The sequence below is a fragment of the Cupressus sempervirens genome, chromosome 5, assembly GCF_028749045.1.
Source record: "Cupressus sempervirens isolate cs-2001-9-10 chromosome 5, ASM2874904v1, whole genome shotgun sequence".
NCBI lineage: Eukaryota > Viridiplantae > Streptophyta > Pinopsida > Cupressales > Cupressaceae > Cupressus > Cupressus sempervirens.
The window spans coordinates 57,234,974-57,259,605 of NC_143122.1; the positions used below are offsets into that span (position 1 = coordinate 57,234,974).

A 24,632-nucleotide genomic window follows, 5' to 3' on the forward strand; every position below is an offset into this window, starting at 1 on the left:
ACAAAACTTCAAAACAAGACCGATATGGCAAAAAAGAAGTATTTTGAATTGGTCCAAGATCTCCTTGCAAAAGACAAGTGCAAAAATTTGTATGAGGAGTTTTCAGCAAACCAAAATCATCTAATAGATGATCTTGGAAAAGAAGGGTAGTCAACTACCATTGATTTGCAGCCTTCTCATGATCATGTTACACATGGTACAAGTTTCCATGTTGGTGATTTGGAGGTGAGCCTTGACAAACATGTTGATGAAGTTGGTTGTACTCAAAGTAACAGCATGTTGGACTCTTGGTACGATGAGCCATACGTTTCTTATACGCATGATATTAACTTCAATAAACAGTACAAGATGACAATACAAGACTATGAGTTGTATCAACATGATAATAATGAGATGCATGCCTTAAAGATGAAGGTTAGTGAAGACATCGTTGTGACATCTTTGGTACATTATGACAGCACTCACAGGACGGTGGAGGATCTCCATAGGAAGGCTAAAAAGGGAGTGGAAGGAGATTGGCTTGTTGCTGATTTGCAGGTAGTCAAAACAGCCCTTGAATCTAAGAAATCATATTATTTATGTTTTCTTTCCAACAAGGATTATATTCTTAAGGTTGCTAGAATATATGTCGATCAGTTGAATAAAGGAAATAATGAGATTATGGAGCTCAACAAAGAGCCTAAGTATGCTCTTAAAGCATTGGATGAAATGCAAATTGCTTTTTAGAAAGCAGAAAATCAGGTTAGGATCACAAATCATTCTTGAGAGCATGAGTGAAGAGAGGCAGAATTTTTTCCAAGAAATAATTAATGAACTTGATAGCATTCAACATACTTATGACTTGGATAGTTCTCCCAAAAGACCAAGTACCAAAACTTCAGATCACACTCAACTTGTAGACAACCCTTTGTTTGAAGTAGATGCTGATTGGATAATGGAGAACCCGTTATTCAAGTCTGATGATGGTACACTCATTGATTTTGGTCAGGAGTTCTGGATTGATAATTGTTGTAACCAAGAGATTGCTGCCTTGACAGAGGGACATAACGCTGATTACAAATCAGCCTAGGGCAGAGATGTGGCGAGCAATATAGCTAGACTGCAAACAGAGAAAGGGGCAGTGTTGTGGTAGTTGAGCAGCTGGAGTACTCCACCCACTATGGGTACAAAGCAGCAACATAGTACAGATAGTTGGGAAGAGGGATGGCCCTTTTGTTGTGGGATCTGAGAGGAACATTCCCATGGTTTGTAATGTTTCCAGGAGTTGGTTGGCACCATAGTTCCAAGAATCACGGCGATTCATGCGATTCACGCGATTCGGCGATTCGATTCAAGCCAAACGATTTTTTGTGAATCGGTGAATCGAATCAGCGATAAAGGGTTTATGAAATAAGTTACTCACTAAATTTCAAGGGTTTTTTTAATTTTCCGATTCATGGCCGATTCGATTCCGATTCATGGCCGATTCACGATTTGATTCGGCCTTGCCGATTTCGATCCGATTCCGATTCTTGTTACTTTGGTTGGCACACAGTTGAGTTCCCATGATTATTTGACCACAGTGGTGCTTGTGATCTCAATGGGAGTAAGATTCTTAGTCGGATTGGGGATCTTCTTGTATATGATGGTAGCAGTAGCACACATCAGGTTGTTCTAATTGAACATGCACATGGGATGGTTTGGGAACCAGGTGTTGACAGTGTGTATCTATGGCATTTTGAGGATATTGTTGTAGTTATACATAGTTTGAGACTGGATGCAATAATGATCAGAGTTGTACACCCTACAGATGAGAGTAAGAGTTTCAATCAGATTGGGGATCTTCTTGGTAGCACGTATCAGGTTGTTTTGATTGAACATGCACATGGGATGGTTTGGGATCTAGGAGTTGACCGTATGTATCTACGACATTTTGAGAACATTGTTGTAGTTCTACATAGTTTCAGACTAGATGCAATAATAATCAGAGTTGTACGGCCTACAGATGCAACAATACTGCATAAATTAACATGGGATCCAAGAATCTGGTTGATGGAAAGGTTATATTTTGACACCTTGCTTCACAATGTGGCAGGATTCGTTTTCAAATTGGGCTACAAAGCTACTTACAGATTCATATGGGATCCTGGTACTGATTGCTTGAGGACAAGCAATCTCGAGGAGGGAAAATTTGTAATGTCCCCTTTTTGGGACATTAGAAAATTTAAAGACATATTCCTATAACATTAAAATTGACTATGAGAGCGTGGATTAAAATTATAAAAGGTCAATTTAGTATTATAAAATGGGCTAAATACTATGTTACCCTGAGTTTTCGGGACGAGGGGACGAAGAAACGGGTTTCCGGGACGTTTTTTTTTGGCTGAAATGGGGGGCGGCAGGGGACGGCTATATATATATATATATATATATATTCATGAATTTCAGAATTACATAGCATTGTCACATTCATCATACCAACATAGTTTAAAATTACCAATTTCATTCATCAAATCAGCATAGAACATAGCATCAAATCGAATCATCGTCTAAGAATTGCAACAGAGGATGACATCAAATGAGAGAATCAATCTGCCATAGATTAGACTTTAGAGCCCTTTCTTGTGGGTTTTGGAGGAAAACCAAATTTGTTGTGCCAAATCTCCCTAGACGGGTAGTAGCCATCTTGTTTGGGCAGTAATCAGCTACAACAATTTATTTTTGGGAAATTACTGCTGCTATCAGAGCATTATCAAAGCTGAAAACAATCTGAGTATTCCTCAACACAACAGCAATCATTTCCAAGTCTGCAATGTGAATATCAAATAGAAATCTGATCTACAATCGTTTTTCAGGTCTGGTTTGTTGAATAAAAGTTGAAATTTTAATTTTCAGTCATAATTGGATGCTAAGTTCATAATGGCTTTCAAAAAATATATTTTTTCAACATGGGTTATATTAACATATTTTATTATTTTAATGTGGTGCCAGTGAATGGGCAGAAAATCACCATTTATTACTTTTTTTTTTAAGTTGAATTTTATTTTAAAATTGGAAACTTCAAGCAGTCCCCAGGACGGATGGGAAATGGCTACGGAGTCCCAAGGACAGTCAACACCATTTGGAAACGCTTTGACCGTTTTCGAAATTTCGGGGACGGGTTTCCAATTTTCTTGCTTGGGAGGGGATGGCTTGGAAACGTTTCCGGCCATCCCCAAGTCCCCGAAACGGGGACAGTTTCCGAAACTCAAGGCTTAGGGCTGGAAACACGTCCCCGGGTAACATAGGCTAAATATGACAAGAAGAGATAAGACAAAAAGACAAGAAGGGAGCAAAAGAGTCACAGCTTGGAGGATTAAAAGGAGAGAGACTCAGTCATTCGAAGGATGCTTAGTTTATGATTCAGAATTTAGTTTCTCTCTTGCAAGAGTTATTCGAAAAGCTTCAGCTTTCATCCAGCGGGAGGACGTAAACCCTCATGCCGGTAGACAATTGACGCAAACCCATTGTCCGTGGAGGCGTCACATCAGGTGTCTCACGTGTGCTTTCAGAAACTGGATAAATATACATTGGGGATATTTCATCGGTCCTCTTCGATTGACCACTAGTTTCCAAATGCAAATTGTGTGCATATATATAGATAGATCCATACATACATAACAACAAACATACATGATCTTAATGGATTATTGTTTTACCAGTCTGCTGATTATTGATTGCAGATCTGTATGTCTGATCTGACTCTTTTTGCTAGCTCTCTCTCCCAATGTGTTTGTCCTAGAGATCCCAAAATCGCCGCAATTCAAGCAATACAAACAACCCCTCCCACATTTTGGTGACTCGGTAAACCAAATCGGCAAGTAATCACCAGAAATCACCGAGTTAGGTGAGTTTGGGAAATTTTTGCCTAAATCACCCAGTTATGTGCCTCATGACTCGGTTAAATTTTTTTATTTGTTAGTTTCCTTTTTAGAGGGGTTGCATCTCAATTATGAGTTATGAGTGTTTTTATTGTTCAATCAGCAAATATTGGTGCTTTGGAAACACATCAGATATATAGTTACAAATAACTTTGAGAATACCTTCCTTGACCGAAAATACCATGAACTCCAACAGTCTTAGAATATTAATTAGATCCTCCTTTACCTCTTTCAATCATATGCAGCATTCAAAACCTTTCATTAAATAAGATATATCATATATCATATTATCATAACAATAAAAATTAGTCACTAATTTTCAATGAATTCTTGCTCTAGGGCTCGCCATATATCCTTAAATACAAGGCCACTTAAAATGAGATAACAACTAATGAAAAGATAATTCAATGCACTAACAAAATCAAAAGAATTAAAATTTTCCAATGATTAGAAGTAAGATGTCAAGCTGTTTGTAATTAAAGTTAAAGTGTTACAATTTACACTTTACTATTACACATACATGTTTAATGGAACATTTCATGTCATTGGTTTCATGGATTTTACATACATTTATGATGTCATATGATTCTATGTTTTCTATTTCCTTCAACTACAATTTACATTTAACATATATGATGGATTTATCATTTATGTTCCTTGTTTATGTATGTTAGCTTCTATTTGATGATGTCACGAGTCGAATTGGCCTTGCCGATTCAAGTTTTGGTTCTTTGGTTTGTCCTTCCTCTTATATCCTCTAATGAGGAGACACACCCCTCTACCTAGCAAGGGATGCCTCCTTTCAAAATTGCTTATTTTTATGACTTTTGACCACCTTCTAATACTGATCAGTGCATTATAATTGCTTCCCCTTGAATACATGTCAGCGTGATAATTCAAAAATGGAGTCAACCCATAAATGTGTTGACTATACAACTAATTGCAAACATTGTGATTATTCAAAAAGGGAGCAAGCCCATAAGTGTATGGTAATTTATATAACTAATTCCAAATACTGCCCTATATAAATTGTTTTATTCTCTCCTTAATCAAGTCCACACTACTTGAATATCGCTGCTATTTATTTTTCTCTTTATTCTTGTTGGCCCTCTTTATTTAGTCACCAAGGAGTGATTATTTATATAAAGAACCAATTGAGGTCTCTTCTTGGTTTTTGCTGGGAATGACATCCCTGCAATTTACTTAGAAAATGCCAAAAATAGTACAAATTTTCAGAATTATGTGCAGAAATTTTCAGAAAATGTCTGGATGACCCAAACTGCTCCCAGATTCATCAATAATATGATTACAGAAAAGTTTTACTTGTAGATAGTCTGCTTACGAAAAGCAAACCTTGCTAATGAAAGAACTAAAAATTAAGTTAACAACAATTCAGGTTTGCATTTGGGTTCGATCATACAGCAAAAACAAATAGGTTTTATTAAGTTTTGGCTACATCCATACAAATTATATATATATATATCCAAAGATCTTATATTAAATAAGTTAATAATAATTATAAATATGTATATCAGTCGAATCATAGGTTTTCTATTCAATCTAGAGTACCCTGAATACCAATGTGATGGAGACTAGGCAATAAAAAATTAAGAATGTCTTGTTTTTTAATAATGTGAAATTGGTAATTATTGCTACAAACAAAGAAATGCAGCCGATAATTACAATCCCACCAAGAGATCATTTTTTTGCACAAACTCATCACCCATTATCGGATATCATTCCATATATCAGGAGAAAGAGCTTCCCATCTTTACTGGTCTATTGGTGATTTGGTACCAATCACCCCACTCAGCAATGATCTCGTTGAAGTACGAATAGGCATAGATGAGGGGGTAGTACATGATGCAGCCCAAGTAGATGATTTTCTGTCACTTTGCAGTGCACAACTGAGAACCCTATTTTGTCATACAGCTGCTGCCTGTCCTATTAGGCCACAAATCTAATTTTTCACCCACTTCCTTGTATGGCCATCCATTTTATTTTATAGGCTATTTTTAGCCTCATGGACGTTAAAATTTTATCTATCTATCTATCTATATGCTAATAAAGGATTATATATATGCATGTGCTAATAAAGCATTAAAATTTTAAAAGTAAAGGAAAAGGCACCCACTTTGTCAAGGGTTCGCCCTGGGCATGGCAAAACCCACACAGGGAAGCTGCAAAGTGTAACCAGACAAACTCAGGTGGGCTCTGGAGATTCCTGTCCACGTACACAGCAGACTGGGCCATTTACTTGGACCAGGTCAAAACCGGACCAGGTCAACACCAGACCAGGATATGGGGGCTAACATGAGTATACCAGCAATTTAGCTACAAAATAATGCAACAATCCACACTCCTTTACGAGTCAAGTTCAGTTTTAAATGGGAACAAAATGTATCAAACACAAACACAAAACCTTTTCTTCTCAAATTTGTTTAAAAATTAGAACCAATGTTCGATATTCAAAACTTAATTTATTAACGCAAAACCATTACCTCTCAAAATTTGCTTTTAAATTACAAATCTTAACAGCAGAATAGAACAGAATGCAGCAATCCAAACTTCCCCGGAGATCATAAATATAGCATTAAAGAAAATAAGATTTTAGTCAACTATTTATGTTGTTTTTATTTATTGAAGCTTCTTTCCTTCAACAATTATGCTCTGACAAAACTTGAGGTTTGATAAAACAAATTTGTTTTAAATAGAACCTAAAATTCAAATTCTTAACACAATTTCGTAATTTGAAAGTAAAATTAGGGCAAACCCAAAATAATTCAAATCTGCAGATCTTAAACAAACAGTTATTTCTCAAAATTTACTTACTAAATGCACATCTTGCAGGCAGAAAATCACAACAGAAAAAAAAAACCAAAAAAAAAAAAACCAACACCTCTCAAGTTATTGACAACAAAAGAAAAACAAACCTACAATGGACATTTAATTCAAAAATTCAATATTTCTCACAAATTATCAATACATAGGGTTGACCCTGTGGTGCAATGGTGAAAAAGTGGCATCGTCTATGGTGCCACAAAGGTTCAAACCCTGCAGAGGATGGAGCGTGGATGAAAGAGAAAGGGTATAGGGAGGATGCAAACCAGATGGTGTGAAGGAGAGAGAATGAAGAGGAAAAGGAGGAGGAGAAAGAGGAGGATGTGAAGGAGACAGAGGAAATTGCGGAGGAGGAGGTAGCTGCAGGAGAAGCAAGACAGCCGCTCATTAATACCAGTAAGACGGCTGAGCATTAAATGCTGGGGATGAGGTCCCCTTTTTGTGGCCTCGCCTGGAGCAAGGGTCAGGCTAAAACTCCAATAACTTCATCACTAAAAAAAATTCAATACATACAAACTAATGCAACAATCCATACATCTATCAATATTTCAAAGGCAACATAGGCCAAACCAAAAAAACTGTCCAGACAAAATATACAACTTATAATAATAACAAAATCAAATTATTTCAAAACAAAATGTAACGTTAAAATCAAAGCATACCAAAATAATTCAAATCAGAATGCCCTACTAGAATACTTAATACATAATTTACGATACAAATAAAAACAAATTCAAAATTAATTTAATTCAAATGCATAAATAAACACAATCTTTGCTTCTCAAAGTTTGTTAACTTCCTGCAAATTTTACAGACATGATAACATAATAGAATACGAAATTCTGAAAACTTTTCGAGATCTATAACTCAAATCAAACCAAAGCAATGTAATTCAAATGCAAAGCCAAAGCTAAAGTTCAAAACACAAGATCAATCACTTCTCAAACATTACATTACTAATGCACATCTTGCACACAGAAGAACATAATTCAAATCTTAAAGATATTAGCATAGAAACGCAAAATCTGAGAAAATCGTCTATCATAGTTTTCACAAAAAGTTTAACTTTATTTTCTTCAATAATTAGAGATCGTACAAGCTTAAAGTCTTCAAAACAAATAATTCAAAATGCAAATTTAGTACTGAAATTATCAACACATTTACAGCTAAACTTTGACCAATTCATATGCAAACCTAATTAGGTCCCAAGAATTGCTTAGAAAGTACAGATCTTGCAGACAGAAGGGCCGCAGCAAAAGTAGTCAAATAATTCAAATGTGAAACCACAAACCAAAAATCTCAAGACAAATTTACAACTAAAATAAAATACAAGAACAGAATAATTCAAATGCAAACATGATAAGCAAAATCTTTTCTTCTCAAATATTGCTTACTAAATGCAAATCGCACAGACGGTGGAACCGGTCAAAACATTATTACTTCTCGATGATTTATTTGTTTAACGGAAATCTCACGGAGAGAATAACAGAATAGAATCATCACTTCTCAAAAATTACTTGCAAAATACAAATCTCACGGATAGAAGAATAGATCCGACTCATTCTTTCTCAAAAAATGCTTGCAGAATTCAACACTCGGATAGACGAACCGAGCAACGTCATTCCTTCTCAAAATCGCTTTATTAAAACTAAAATCTAACAGACAGAACAGGAATCGTTACTTCTCGAAAATTACTTACTAAACATAATACTCGTGAACAGAAGAGCAGTCCTCTGAGAACCATATCATAAAATTAATAAAGCAAGCAAGAATCTAGAACAAAAATGTTCGTTACACAGTATACAGTAGAAAACAAAATGGCTCAAATGCAAACTCGATACTAAAATTCATCAACACACAATTCACAGATAGGAATAGATGAAATCCAAGCAATCCAAGTTGCAAACCTAACCAGAAAAACAATGAAGAGCATAAACCTACTGATTCCTGGATTTCCACCGGGCGAAGGTGGGGGAGAAGCCGCAGCAGCAATAGCCGAATTCCCTTCAAGCGCGGTCGCACCGCCGAACAAAATCAATCTAGGACCAATATAACCAGGCGTCCCCTCCTCTCCCACCGCTGCAACCGCCGTCAAAGTATGACCACACCTAGGGCCAGGTCCATCATCTTTATTCTCTATAATCGCATCAACTACTCTGTACGAGGGAGCCAGTCTAGGCCTAGCTGCAACAGCAGGAGCTTCCTCCTCTTCCTTGACAACTTCGCTAACAACGTTCGAATCCACCTCCATGACTGCTTTTCAACCTCAAAAATTTCAACAAATTCAGTCCAACAAGATTCTTCCAATCTGCTTTGAACCTAACTGCATCGCGTTTCCACGACTAGGCGTAAAAACATAAACTTCGAAACCTCAAAAACCTGTTTTTATCCCAAATTTCATAAAATTCAGTGCAATCAAGCTGCTTTACCGCATTTGCGCTAAGCCGAACGGCATCGCGCAATCATGATGCGCGTGAGAACTCAACCTTCAAAACAAAAACATGTCGACTTCAGCTGTTTTCCGAAATTTCTTTATGATTTTCTCTGGTTTCTCTTGCTCGCGGAATTCGAACCCCGGTCTGATCGCTGTAAAGAGCTGGGAATTTACGAATGATTATTATTATCCTCGCTGGACTCCTGTGTTTTGTCCCTGCGAAAAGGAAATTTTAATTCGAGGTTGTCAACCCTGGTTCATGTTTAACTGCAGTTGACAAGATTTGCCGGCCCGTTGCTGAGTTGTTTAAAATGTATAAAATATACGTTTCTCGAATTTGTGCAAACAAGGTTGTTGATTTTTTGAGTTTGGACCGAATATAGTTACGTGTAGAATGTACGTTCGTTCAAATTCAGATTGTATTTTGCTTCTTTGTGTGTGTTGGGAAGCAATGGCCCCATACTATGTGGAAATATTGTTCCAGCGGTGACCTAGATTTCTTCGAACTCCTCCTTTGGCGGAACTGCTGTAACATTGTCTAGTCCTTGCCGTGCCTTGGATAAAGTTCCATGGCTGTGTGGTTGTATTCATGTTTGTCTATTGTCAATTAGAGCATATTGAAAATCTTAGTCATACTATATTGTTTGAAAAGGATATTTTTAAGTCAAAATCTATAAATTGTATAAATAAGTTTATATAATATGTTTTTTTTTCAAGGATTTGTTGTTTGTCTTTTTAAATATGCAAAATAAAATAAATATAGATGTACTAATAGAATGTTAAGAACATAAAATAATAGTTTTGAAGTGTTTCTTGATCTAAACACAATCTTGGGTCTTATGGTCTTTCACCTATCAAAACAAAAGTTTAGAAGTGTGAATTTACAAGACTTTGAGCAACTTACTTAATTGTGAGTTACAATATTTTATATATCAAAAGGGCAAATACAAGTTATAAGGTTTTACATGTCAAGACAATTACAACCTAAGTTGGCAACTTACAAAGTTTTGAATTACAATACTCTACATCAAAAGAGAAAATACAAGTTATAAAGCTTCATATGTCAAGACAATTAAAAACTTAAGCAAACTCGAAACTAAAATAATTGTTATGTTATTGTTGCTCAATCCATTCCAACTAATTGTAACCAGTATGAGTTGCCCATAATTCCATCTTTGTTGAAAAGAAGACCTTAGACCATGTGCGTATGATATAGGATGAATAACTTAATAATGATACAGGATGAATAACTTAATAATGATGTATGATATGTGACTAATGTAATGTGATATGTGTAACTAGTATGGAGAAGTGAAGATCCTTTCTGAAGGATATCTTGATGGAAATAACCACAAAGGTAAGGATTCATTCCACTTCTTAGATATGTTATGTGAGGAGACAAGATCCCCAATAATACTTGGACATCTTCACACTTGTAGCAGCAGAGCTACAGTTTATGAGAGAGAAGCTATACCAACAAGGTTGCAAGCTATAAGAGTTTCATGAGTATCAGTGTAGATCCCATAGCCGATTAGAGAAAAGTACTTCCAATAGTCACACATATGTGTTGACTTCTTAGAGAGTGACTACATCACCACATCATAGGTTAGAGAGATCTGGATCTTACTATCCTATGGACAATAGTTGATTGTACTATTTTGATATAGGGTACATTTTGTATCCAGTGCCTACTATGTATACCAAAATAGTTTTATGATGATATATATATATATATATATGATGCATATTGCATGTTTTACTATTTCTTCATGTGATAAATTTTATTTTCATAACTAATTACATAAAAAGGACAGAACATGAAAACGTGATGATAAGGGAAATAAAATGAACTTAACAACTTTAAAATCACTTTTGAAAAGGAAAAAAGGGAAAAGGAAAAATGCAAGCACATAATATGAAAAAATGAATGATTAAGCGTAATAGTGATGTAAATGCATAATATTAATAGGTCCCTTAAAAGGAACACCATTCATATCAACAATTTTATATGCACCAGATCCATATACTTTTGTAACAACAAAAGGACCTAACTAGTTAGGAGTGGACTTCCCCTTTTAACTAGGCAAGGCATTTACATTTCTTTGATTCTTGTAAAGAACTAAATCACCTAGAAAAAAGAGTGTTCAACCACTTTACTATTATATGTTTTGTCGAACGTTTTATTATAAACCATGATGTGTTCCAAAGCATCGATTTGTTGTTCATCTAATATTTCAAGCTCTTGTAAACATTACTCTTGAAAGGTGTCTTTGTCAATTATACCCTTGAAAGAAACTCTCAAAGAAGAAATTTATAATTCTAAAGGCATAATCCCATTTGCTCCATAAACTAAGTTACAAGGAGATGTTCCACTTGCAATTCAAATACTAGTTCTATAAGCCCATAAATCATGGACTAGTTGAGTGTGTCAATCCTTAGCATGTTTATTAACTATAGTCTAAAGGATATATTCGACAACCTTGTTAGTGTAGACACCTAAATTTGATTACATCACTTAAGTAATCCTATTTAGTCATCTCCTAAGGCATCATTAATTAAGTATTTAATATTTAATTAATCTATTGTCATCCCCTAGTTAATTAGTTAATTTAATTAACTATAGTCCAATTGATAAAATTAAAAGATCACCCAAAATCAAGTTATCAATTAAATCCCTATTCCTCTATTAAATTGAATAAATCCTCAAATCTATTCAATTTAATTCTATATCCCCATTTTATTAAATAAATCATTTAATAAAATATCTAAAATCCTAAAAGCCTCCCTAAACCCTATCCTAACCCCTAATCCAACCCATTCACACATACTAACCTCACTTAGCCACCTAACTAAGCCATCCCATCAAATCTAAGCCACTTTCCCCATAATCCCCCTCTATTCTAAGCCTAATCCTCACTCTAACCATGTGCACAACCTTAATCCTAGATTAAGAATTCCTAACCTAAGCCAAAGTCAAGACTTCCATCCACCTCCCTTTTTAATATTCAAACAAAGACTTAACATCCTCTTTTAATATATTCAAATAAAGACTTGACCTACCCAAACCAATTGCCTCTTAATCTCATCCTAAGCTAAGCCTAATCCCTTCCTTAAGCATGTGCACAGCTTTAACCAAGGGTTAAGAAAGTCTTAAACCAAACCAAAGTCAAAGTTCCACCCTTAAAGTCTTGCATTCCTATTCAAGAGCCTTAAAGGCTCTCTAAAGACTTTTTATACCTATTTTCCACACTCATCCCCCACTTTTCTTCCCTCATAACTTCCTCTAACCACCTATCTTGACCATCTTCCCTATCCAATCCCTTTGTGACACTTGTCACAAGGCTAGAGCTTTGAAGAAGCACAATCCATGTGCTCTCTTCTCCTTGCATCTTAGCCCTCCTTAACCAATTCCCCTTCCTTGCATCCTAACCCTCCATCTCACCACCCCTTAGCCTATAAATGAAACCCTCTCCCTTCACAAATATGATCCACTTTTATGCTAATGTTATAATGCTATTTTGAGAGACTAAGGACTATCAAAATACCATCATAATGGAAAAATCCATCCACAAATACATTTTGAATCATATCCTCCATTGAAGATTGAGCAACGTCATTGAGCATACATCCCATCTTACGGACACATCTACGCATCAAAAGGAAGATTGCTTGGTTTAAGAGGTTTGCACGTTCTTAGGATACTTTGGTACTTTAATTCTCTTTTGTCTAATCATATATGTGAGTTAAATATATTGTTTTGAATGTTTTGGTTCTCCATTGTATTCCTTTAAGCACTAGTTTTATAGCTCTATAGTTAGAAGCTTTGCCTTGTCCATTAGATTGAGGAAAGTAAGGAGAAGAAAAGAAATGGTGAATGTGGTATTTCTCCAAAAAGTCTTTAACTTCCTTGTTTTAAATTGAGTTCCATTATTTGAAATAGTAACCATAGGGTTACCAAATCTAGCGATGATATTTTGACGAATGAAATCACAAATAACATCCATCATAGTGGAATGACTTCTACCCACTTAGTAATGTAATTTGTAGTTGTAAGAATGTACGATGCCCTTAAGAAGAGGGAGGAGAAATCTTTCCAATAAGATCAAAAATTCCACACACTAAAAGGCCATGGTGGAACTAGAGATCACAAAGCATATGTAGAAGCAAATGAGATTGTTATGGCATTGACACTATAGACACTTCTTGACAAAAGCAAATGAATTTTGTTCCATAGTTTTCCAATAATATCCTATGAGAAGGAGTTTATTAACTAAGGACTTCTTGCCAAAATGCCCCCCACATGATCCAACATGAGCCTCTTTTAAAACTACAAGGATTTCAACTTTATTAAGGCGTCTAAGCAGAAGACCATCATAGGAATGTTTGTGGAGAACATCAATAAGAATGATATAATGACTTGCAAGATTTCAGATCCTACTCCTATAACTATTAGTTGTTGACTTAGGAATCCAACTTTAAGATATTGATAAATATGTGAATACCACTAATCTAAATGCAAATTGAGACAAGATACATATAATAGGGTATCACGTGAAACAATAGGATTTGACAAGGTATGAATTGCAAATTGGAATTTTAATACGTCTTCCTCTAAAGTAATAAGGGATGTTGCACTAGCCATGACATTAGCACATAGGTTATCTTTTCGAGGTAAGATTTGAATACAAAAAGAAGAAAGTTTCCCAAGTAAATCTATAGCCAAATCATGATATTTGGTCAATTTATCATTCTTAAATTGGTATGTGCCATTAATCCATAGCAAAACAAGTTTTGAATCACCAAAGATCTTAATGTGTTTGAGTTGTTAAAAAAAGAAGCTACCTTTAATCTAATGATGAGTGCTTTGTACTCAACAATATTATTAGTGCAAGAGAAAGTGAGTTTATAGGATAAGGGAATAGGATTTCTAGATGGAGGTATCAGTATAAGACCTTATCTAGATGTAGTTTGACATCTAGATCCATCAAGCATAACTCCCATGTTTCACCTATATCAATAGGTTAAAAAAACTCATCAGGAAATTCAAGCAATTTTGATGTAGACATAAGAGAAGGAGCCTTAACCAAATGGTCAGTCAGGGCTATCCCTTTGATAGACTTATGAGAGATGCATTTCAAGTCCAAATCTATCAAGAGCATGATCCATTTAGCAATTCTTCCTGATAAATATGGCTTTGACAAGAAATACTTCAAAGAATCGAACTTCACATAAAAATTAACATTTTGCATTAAGGAGATAATGTCTATGTTACTAACAGGCAAAAACTAAAGTGAGACATTGTTTCTCAATTGCAGTGTAACATGTTTCATAATCAATCAATGTGCAACTTATGTAATAAAAAGGACATTCCTTATCATCTTGACCATGTTGAACCAAGACAACACTCAATGCCTTAGAAGAGGCATAAGTATAAAGAAATAATGACTTATTTGGTTAAGCTAGTTGTAGGATAGGAGGGTGAGATAGATAAATTTTGAATTGTTTTGAATTGTTCAGATGAGAGCTTACAAATTTCATTCCAAGCAAAAATAGAATCTTTAAGTAAGAAAGTGAAAGGAATAGTATGATCTACTAGATGAGAGCCAAATCTATGGATAACATATTTTGGTTTGCATGAGCAGATGGATGGATCTGACATGAAAATTGCAGAGCATCTTATTGTGAGCAATGAGATTGCTAATTATGAGGATTTGCATATGATTGTTGGTATGGATTTGAATTCACATTTTGTTGTTGAGATGATTGAGGATGTACTAGTTACTACTAATATGGTTGATCTAGATTTCCATATTATTAATGATGTGGTTGAGGATCCACATGTTACTACTAGTTTGCATTTGCATGTTGTTGATGTAGATTTTCTTGTGGTTGACATGGTTGAGAATTTACATGTTGCTTTGGGCTTACATGTTGCTGATTTGGTTTTGGAGTTACACGATGATGCTAACATGGATTTCGTGTTCAAGGATGTTATTATGGATGGTTGTGATTAGTTGCATGAATTTTTGGTGAAACATTACGTTCAATTTGTTCCTAGTAGCGAGCATGTTGATTGATTTGTTGAGATTCATTTGATTTTGATGTTTGAATGGATGAAACATAGATGGTTGACATGCATAATTGTTCTCTTGTCCTCTTGCATTCCATTTAGAATACCTTGAATTTGCATTGCACTTCATTGATTCTTGGAAATTGTCATTCCTGCCTCTACTCTTTGAACCTTTCATTCTATTGTGCAACTTGCAAGGGTTTTCTTTAGCTAGGTTCATTTGAGAGCCACCTTCACATAGCTCTTGTACATCATAGATAGGAAGCTATAGGACACTTCTCGAGACTCCTTCTTCCATGGGTTCTCTCAAGTGTAATGGTTTATAGAAGTGTACCCTATTTCTGGTATACACTACTCAACAAAAGGAAGGTTGTCAACACACATGGTCTAAGGTCTTCTTTTCAACAAAGATGGAATTATGGGCAACTCATACTGGTTACAATCAGTTGGAATGGATTGAGCAACAATGACATAACAATTATTTCAATTTCGAGTTTACTTAAGTTTTAATTGTCTTAACATATGAAGCTTTATAACTTGTATTTTCTCTTTTGATGTGGAGTATTGTAATTCAAAACTTTGTAAATTGTCAACTTAGGTTGTAATTGTCTTGACAGGTAAAACCTTATAACTTGTATTTTCCCTTTTGATACATAGAATATTGTAACTCACAATTATGTAGTTTTGTAATTCACACTTCTAAACTTTTTTTTTTGATAGGTGAAAGACGATAAATCCCAAGATTGTGTTTAGATCAAGATGCACTTCTAAACTATTGTTTTATATTCTTAACATTATATTAGTACTGAGTAGTTGATGTGATTATAGAGAATAAAGATGATGGACCTAGCCCTAGGTGTGGTCATACTTTGACGACAGTTGTAGTGGTGGGAGAGGAGGGGACGCCTGGTTATATTGGTCCTAGAATGTTAAGAATATAAAATAATAGTTTAGAAGTGTGTCTTGATCTAAACACAATCTTGGGCCTTATGGTCTTTCACCTATCAAAAAAAAAGTTTAGAAGTGTGAATTACAAAACTTTGAGCAACTTACATAATTGTGAGTTATAATATTCTATGTATCAAAAGGGAAAATACAAGTTATAAGGTTTTACATGTCAAGACAATTACAACCTAAGTTGGCAACTTGCAAAGTTTTGAATTACAATACTCTACATCAAAAGAGAAAATACAAGTTATAAAGCTTCATATGTCAAGACAATTAAAACTTAAGTAAACTCAAAACTGAAATAACTATTATGTCATTGTTGCTCAATCCATTCCAACTAATTCTAACCAATATGAGTTGCCCATAATTCCATCTTTGTTGAAAAGAAGACCTTAGACCATGTGTGTTGACAACCTTCCTTTTGTTGAGTAGTGCATACCAAAAATAGGGTACACTTCTATAAACCATTATAGTTGAGAGAACCCATGGAAAAGGGAGTCTCAAGAAGTGGCACGTAGCTTCCTATCTATGATGTGCAAGAGCTATGAGAAGGTGGCTCTCAAATGAACCTAGCTAAAGCAAACCCTTGCAAAGTGCACCATAGAACAAAAGGTTCGAAGAATAGAGGCAAGAATTCCAATATCCAAGAATCAATGAAGTGCAATGCAAATGCAAGGTATTCTATATGGAATGCAAGAGGACAAGAGAAAAATTTTGCATATCAACCATCTATGCTTCATCCATTCAAACATCAAAATCAAATGAATCTCAACAAATCGATCAACATGCTCACTACTAGGAACAAATTGAACGTAATGTTTCACCAAAAATTCATGCAACTAATCACAACCATACATAATAACATCCTTGAACATGAAATCCATGTTAGCATCATCATGTAACTCCAAAACCAAATCAGAAACATGTAAATTCTCAACCATGTCAACCACAAGCCAATCTACATCAACAACATGCAAATCCAAACCAGTAGTAACATGTAGATCCTCAACCACATCAGTAATAATATGGAACTCTAGATCAACCATATTAGTAGTAAATAGTACATCCTCAATCATCTCAACAACAAAATGTGAATTCAAATCCATATCAACAACTATATGCAAATCCTCATCCATATGCAATTCCTCATAATTAGCAATCTCATTGCTCACAATAAGATGCTCTACAATTTCCATGTTAGATCCATCCATCTGCTCATGAAAACCAAAATATATCTCCTCATCTTCAGCATAATCATCATGTACTTCCACAATTTGTCTTCTTCTCTGCATGATCTTCTTAATTGGCCAAATAACTCTCTTTCTGATTGGTAGATGTCAACTCAAACAAGACTAACTTAATTCCATTATTTTCTCAATAAATTCAACCCAAACTGGATTAGGAGATCTTCCTTCCATCTTCACAACCATCTCGTCAATCTAAGTATCAAAAGTTTGATTGATGAATCCTCTACAAGTGTAGGTTAGATCGCAACATGTCAACCCACACCAAATTCACCAACTAGGACTCCCAAAACAATCAATCCACAAGATCAAAATCGTCTTTAATACCACTTGATGCAGTGCAAGGAAAGTATACCTCCAAAGGATATGACCTATCCCCTAGCAAATAACCACACAATGGAATATAAACAATAACATAGAGATTTAGATCCAAAACAATGCCAATTCTCATAATAGAATCAATAAATTTACATCCAACATATCCAGTTGTAAGGCCTTCTAGTTTATGACCAAATACAAAGAAATTACAATAATAGTTCTGCAAGATCTCACAGGATCCAAATAACTCCTAGCTATCCTAGATTTTTAGCAACATGAAAATTTGGTAGAAACATCATGAAAGACCTAAACTTGAGCTCATAAGCTACTAAGCAATCTTCTTATTTCCTAAGCCCACACTTAGCTACTAGCTCTATGGAACTTCACTCCTCTCAAATATTCTTTCTCTACTCCATCATGAATTAATCACTCTAGATATCACAAGACCCCATACTTATACTAAACCAAGCCACATGTTGGCCCATAAAGTTACATTAAATAAACACTCACATTAAATACACACTCAAGTCACAAGTTGACATGGCAGATTACATAACACTTAAGACAAGCCCCAAGTTTACAATGCATAACTAACTCATAAGGTAAAATAGCATTAAGTGGCTTTAGCCATAGGCCACACACCAATCAACAATCTATATCTAAGATTGCATAAGCCAACTCCCACAAGTTGAAGCTTGTGGAATCAATCTCCAAAGTCCATCCAAGAAATACACAACATGTTACCAGAAACCACTGAAAGGGCTCTATCTCCAACACAATCCATCCAATCATTATGTACTCATAGGACAAGGTCCACCAATATGCCTCAAACATAACCCTAACTGCATGAAATGTAGGTCCATGAAATCCAAGCTCCATGCTCTTGCATCACTTTGCTTTGGTTATCCTTATTAAACTTGGAAAATTTGTTCTTTAACATAGAATGATTATATTATTTGACAAATATTATATCTACAATGTCATCTATTAAGACTGAGGTATATGTCTTCTTACCTTTCTTCACAATCTTTTTCACCTATGTATCAATCTTAGTCTCTGATGACTCCTTTTGTTGTTGTGTTGGTCGAGATTCTTTCTCTTCCACCTACACTTGAGATTTGAGTGGGGAGCCTCTTGCAATCTCTTCTTCCATTTCTTCTTCACCCATCGCTTTAACTTGTGTGTCCTTAAATGACTTTACTTTTTGGCTTCCAGTTACCCTCTTTGGCATACTCTCCTCTACCTTCTTCTTCTCACTAATAAGTCTATTTATTATCTCTGTGCAAGTGCCAAATCTTGGCAAAATTGATTGTTCTTCCATTTCAAGTAGTTTTCCTATGCATGAATTTTGTTTTTCTTCACTTACCTCATAAGCAAAGAGTGACAACTGGCGGGTTATTGGTTGCATAGTATGAATGATGTGCCTATCTATATTAGCTAGAAAACATATATTATATTTATACTTTTCAACTAGACTGGTAGGAATTATTTCCCTTTAGTTCATTTCCTTCTGAAAGTTTCTAAAATATTCCCACAACACAACATTACCTCTTCCTTCTAACTTCCTATAGAACTCGTCGATTTGTGTAGTGATAGGTTGATCTTCTCTCCACTTAAGAAGTGGGAAACTTAGGAATTGTCCTCTAAGGTAGAAGAGTATGCAAACTAATATTGAACCAAACTTTAGAATTTTATCTTTGTAATCCTTCTTGATATTACCTAGGTTCTCCATCATTTGACTATGAAGACATTTGCATATGTCTATCATCGATTTGTCATAAATGGCTTGATGTGCTCCACAGGCTATGCTACTAGGGATGGAATCTCTCTTCCTCGAGTACTACATTTTATACCATATCATTATTGCTGCAAATATTACCTTGGGGTCTAGAATCTCCTTAACTGTGCATGTCCTAGTATCTTGGGTCTTGTGCCCTTTTTATGATTCCCACTTCTTGTCTCATTGATATTACATTCATGGACAAGTCAATTCCATTGAAATTGAATCTAGTTACCTTTTGTATCAAAGGCTTTGTGATCTTAGAGGGCTTATCTAGTCACTTGCATTGCTCATGGATTTGGCTCAAAGAAGCCCTCACCCATCGTTTGTGGAATAAATCAAGTATATATACATCTCTTCTTAGGGTAGATTTCTCCAACTGCTTGTGTTCATCTTTTAGGATTATTTTTTAAAAGAATGAGTCATATAGCTCACAAATTGCTTTATCCCCTACTTCTTGTATTTCAACATCCAAATATACAGTTACATCCTTCATAAGTATATCATCATTAGGTAAGGATGAAAGTCATGTTCCTTCTGCTACATCATTTCCTCTCAATAATGTAACCTTGTATCTAGGATGGTCTATTTCTATGATATCAATCTATGTAACCTTGTTAATTTCCTATATAACTGTATTCTTGGGTTTTACTTTATCTACCATTGGAATCTATTTTTTGATTATCCTCTTGCAATTCACTATTTTCTTACTCACTTTATTCCACAAGTTCACTAAAAAGATAGGGTAATTTTAATGTTAGGGTTATCATTGTTATCAAAAGAGGTTCACCTACCACAATACATGAGTTATTAATGCTTTTGATCCATCATGCAATGGTCACTTTTCATCCTACATTCTATGAGCTATAGGTTGTACTTCCTTGCCAATGGAACAATCACTCAACATCACCAATCGCCACAACGTGACTTACTAGTTTAGACTTGTGTACTAGTTTAAATATTCTTCATTTCTTTTATAACCCCCTTAAGCTCTAGAAAGCTTAATTTATTTTTGAGGTCTCATCAATGATCGGTGAGCTTATGACCTTATCAAGTTTGATTGCCTCTAGCTCTTCATTCTTCTTCATCCACATTTTGGTGAAGTCCTTTTTATGTTATTTTTTGTTATTAGCCTCACTCTTCGCTTTACCAATAGGGGATTTTCTACTTGGTCTTCTACAAATTTTTTAATCTCTTGCTAGAGGACCAATCTTGTGACACTTGTAGCACATCACTCCAGTACCTTTCTATGGTTTGGTATTATTCCTTAAGTTCATCCTGAACCTACAAATAGTTGTCGAATGACCATCATTCCCACAAGTCATGCATACTGGTGTGAAGAATCTATTGTTGACAATTGGCTAATAAGGATATGTAATTGTTGTCATTTATAAAAACACATGATGTACATGCTTACAGGAAACCTCAGAAATAAAGATACTTAGCTTTTGGTACTCAAAAAATTGTTTAAGTATGAATTTGGTACACAACAATGTGGTGTTTTGTTTGTAACTTGTTGTTCACACCATATTATGACTAGCGAAGTTAGATGGAGATAGTATACATGTTGATGATGATGTGTATAACCTCAAAAGTCAATACAAACTGTACAAAAAAAAGATATTTGTGTTTCAATGAAACAGGACAGTGGAATTAAAGGAAAGGAATTATTTTGTTTACAAAATAATTACTTGTCCAATTAGGGCCGACATCCTAGATGTTTACTCTAAGATAAAAAAGTGTATTGTGGTCTTAGCCAACCTAGCAACAATTTGTGTAAAGGCATGGTATTTATGCAAAGAACATCTTGTGATGAGAAGTGTTATTGTGTAATTGTTGTGTTGAGCAATTGTATGAGAACTTTTGTGAAAGCAATACATGCAAAGTCTTGTAAAGTTATTTTATGATCCAATATCGAGCTAAAGATCAGAGATTAGTCAAGAAAGAAGTTATAGTACCTATATTCTAGAAGTCTGATTACATGTTTGGGCAGTGAGCTCTTCTTATAATTGGAAGTGCATGTTTGGGCAATGGGCTCATCTTGCATTTGTTGTACTACAACTCCTAACGGGGTTAGAATTTCCTAATAGGGATTCAAAGTCTTCTAATAGGGACTTTCTATACTGATTTTTCTCATTGACTCCTATAGGGTCCATCCTCTAATAAGGAACTTATATATCAATATATTATCTAGTGGGTATCATCCCCACTGGGGTTTTCCCTTGGCCAGGGTTTCCCTAGTTAACAAAATATGGTTTTATGAGTTATCTTTGTGCATGGTTACTATTACTATTCAACATTACTTTATTATTTTGTTATGTACGATTTAAAGTAAGAAATAATATCTAGTTGGTGACTAAAGTTTGTATATTACTGATTCACCCCTCCCCCCCCCCCCCCCCCCCTCAATAATCCTTATTTCTAATAATTGGTATCAGAGCATAGTTACTCGGAAGAGGCTTAACAGCTTGAGTAAGATCCTTATGGATATGGAACAGTTAATGAAGAACCTTAAAGAGGCAGTTGAACAGATTGATCTCCTTACTAAGGAAAGAGATAAGTTGAAGGACAAATATGAAGACTCCAAAATATACATTGGACAATTGAAAGAAAAGATTGAACATCTCAAATCCAAGCCTGAATCTATTGAATTTGAAACTAGTGATGATGATTATTCAAAGCTAAAGATAGTACAAGATCTTGAAGCATGAATTAAAGATTATGAATCTGAAGTTGACTTTGAGGAATGATCCTAGCAAAGTTGAATCTGATTTGAAAACTGAGAATGCAGATCTTAGAGCAAGTCTGGCAAAGAAGATATTTGAGTTTGAAACATTGAAAGAAGATCATGAATAAATTCATAAGTACAATACTATTGTGAAAGGTGAATTAACTTAGTGCAAGCAACAACTAGAGAAGCTTTATTCTAGCAGAGAAAAACTTGACGATTTAGTGTCAATATAGAGACCTACTTATGATAAGACTAGTCTTGGTTATCTATTTAACATGTTTGTGAAGAAACCTAAGATTAGATCAAATTTGATAGAAAAAGATAAATCTAATCAATCTTATGATAAACCTAAAGAAGTGGACAAGACAAGGAAGTTTAAATATTGGATGAACCAAAGCAAGTGGAATCTCCTAAGGAAACCAGTATGAATATAGAGGTAAGTGTTTTTCATGTAATGAAATAGGTCATATGAAAAGAGATTGTACAAATAAGTCATTTGATCATGTTAAGGACTTTTATTATCATAATTGTCACGATATGGGTCATAAATCAATTGATCTTAGGAAACCTAAGTATGATAATGAGAGAAGGAATAGTAGAATGTCTAGAAATACTAACCCTATAGATAGAAGAAGATCTAATGAAAGGATATCAAGAGAATGAAGACCTTATGAGGAAAGAAGATAGATTGTGTGTTATAAGTGTAACAACTTTGGACACATAGCTTAGAATTGTCATGCACTTAGTGATCAATAGAATCCTAGAAGTACAACTACAGTATGTCAGTTATGCAACAACTTTAGACATACAACAAAGTATTACAAAATGGACAAAAACTTCAGAGTAGAAGGAACAATGGAAGAAACTTCGAAAATAGAAGGAATGATGGAAGAAATATTGGAAATGACAAAAGGAACCATGAGAGGAACTCCATAAGTAAGAAGGATAATGAGGAACAAAGAAATGTAGTCAGTGAACTTTGAGAAGAACTCAATGAGGAATTTTAAAAAGGATTAGACATCTCAAAAGAAAAACTAGAAGATGATGAGATAGGAAGATCAAAGTAAGTTATCAAGTTTGATTCAATTAAGTTGAATTAAGCTTGTTCACAACACCAGAATTGGAGAACTTCATCTAGAGATCAAACTAGAGGTAGCGAATTTGGGAAAAGATATATCAAGATAAGTTTAGATGGTGCCTAAGCTCACTTGTAATTTGGAGCTTATCTAAACTACTTATTGAGGAATTAAGAGTTATTGTTAATACAAAGAAAGTTAATTCTATAGCAGAAGATGAAAACTATTTTTTTGCAAAGGATTTTGTGAAATGAAGTTTTGTGGAGCATTGTCATGATGAGAGGAAGCTATAGTAAACTTTGGGTGGCATCTGAAGATTAGATAGATGATCTTGAGCAGTCATTTAATTTCAAAACATGATTAACAATTTTTTATTCATGTTTGCAGAGTACACAATTAATGCAAGTTCAAGTTGATGGAATAAATGGAGTACAAACTTGGTTTTTACTTCATTGCGATCACATTAGAAGCAAAGAGCATTCAAAAGCAACTTGTCAAGGTGATTTCGAAGCAAACCGTCTTTTTGAAAAAAGGTATTTTATCATTTATCCACAAAATTTATTTCAGTAAAAGTTCATATTTGATAGAATCATGGATATTTTAGTAGTTCACAATGTTGAGAATGAGGAGAGATCAAAATTGAAGGTTGTTTCTGTGAAACTCGTAGAAGGAAACCCTAACTCAACATTATCCATTACTCTGAATAATGTAGTGTATTTGGAAGATGTAGGAAGTTATCTTACCAATAAGTTTGAATCTATTAGGCTTGAATATATGAATAAGGATATGGAATTATTTTTTAATCACAATATGACTGTGAAGCCTAGATTTGAACACTTGAAGGAACTAGACCTGTTCAAATATCATTTCTATTATGAATTGGACACAAATGAGTGGACACAAATCATATTAAGTAGGATACATGATGGGAAACTATGGATGCAAGATAGTGTAGTTGATATTTCAGCTGACCTTAGTCACGAGGTAATTGGTCTTAATAAACAAGGCAATGTACCTATAGGTGAGAAATTGGTTTAAAAGAAAGTTGAGAGTTATAGCAAAGCAATGTATAATGGAAAGGCCATTGTGATCAGAACCATTAAACAAGATGATGTAAGATTCGTGAGTAGAATCATTGCCTACTCTATATGTGCAAGCTCAAAGATTGATGAATTATCAACCGGATTCATCTATCTAGCCTACAAGATATGTGTTGAGAAGGAACAAGTTAACCTCAGTGGAATTATGATAATGCAACTACTTGAGAACCTAGAAAAGATCAAAAAGGACT

At 34.7% G+C, this 24,632-nt stretch overlaps 1 protein-coding gene across 1 annotated transcript in view; it reads right to left on the reverse strand.

Moving 5' to 3' along the window:
- The window catches only part of LOC149554537 (serine/threonine-protein phosphatase BSL3-like), a 110,471-nt gene extending 101,004 nt beyond the window's left edge, over positions 1 to 9,467 (reverse strand). The window contains exons 1-2 of the mRNA XM_089828581.1: positions 9,170 to 9,467; positions 8,682 to 8,993 (exon numbers count right to left, since the gene is read on the reverse strand). Of these exons, the coding sequence (XP_089684707.1) occupies positions 8,682 to 8,991 (310 nt within the window). The 5' untranslated portion in view covers positions 8,992 to 8,993; positions 9,170 to 9,467. The remainder of the gene's footprint in view (positions 1 to 8,681; positions 8,994 to 9,169) is intronic.
- Between the last annotated feature and the right edge of the window lie 15,165 nt (positions 9,468 to 24,632).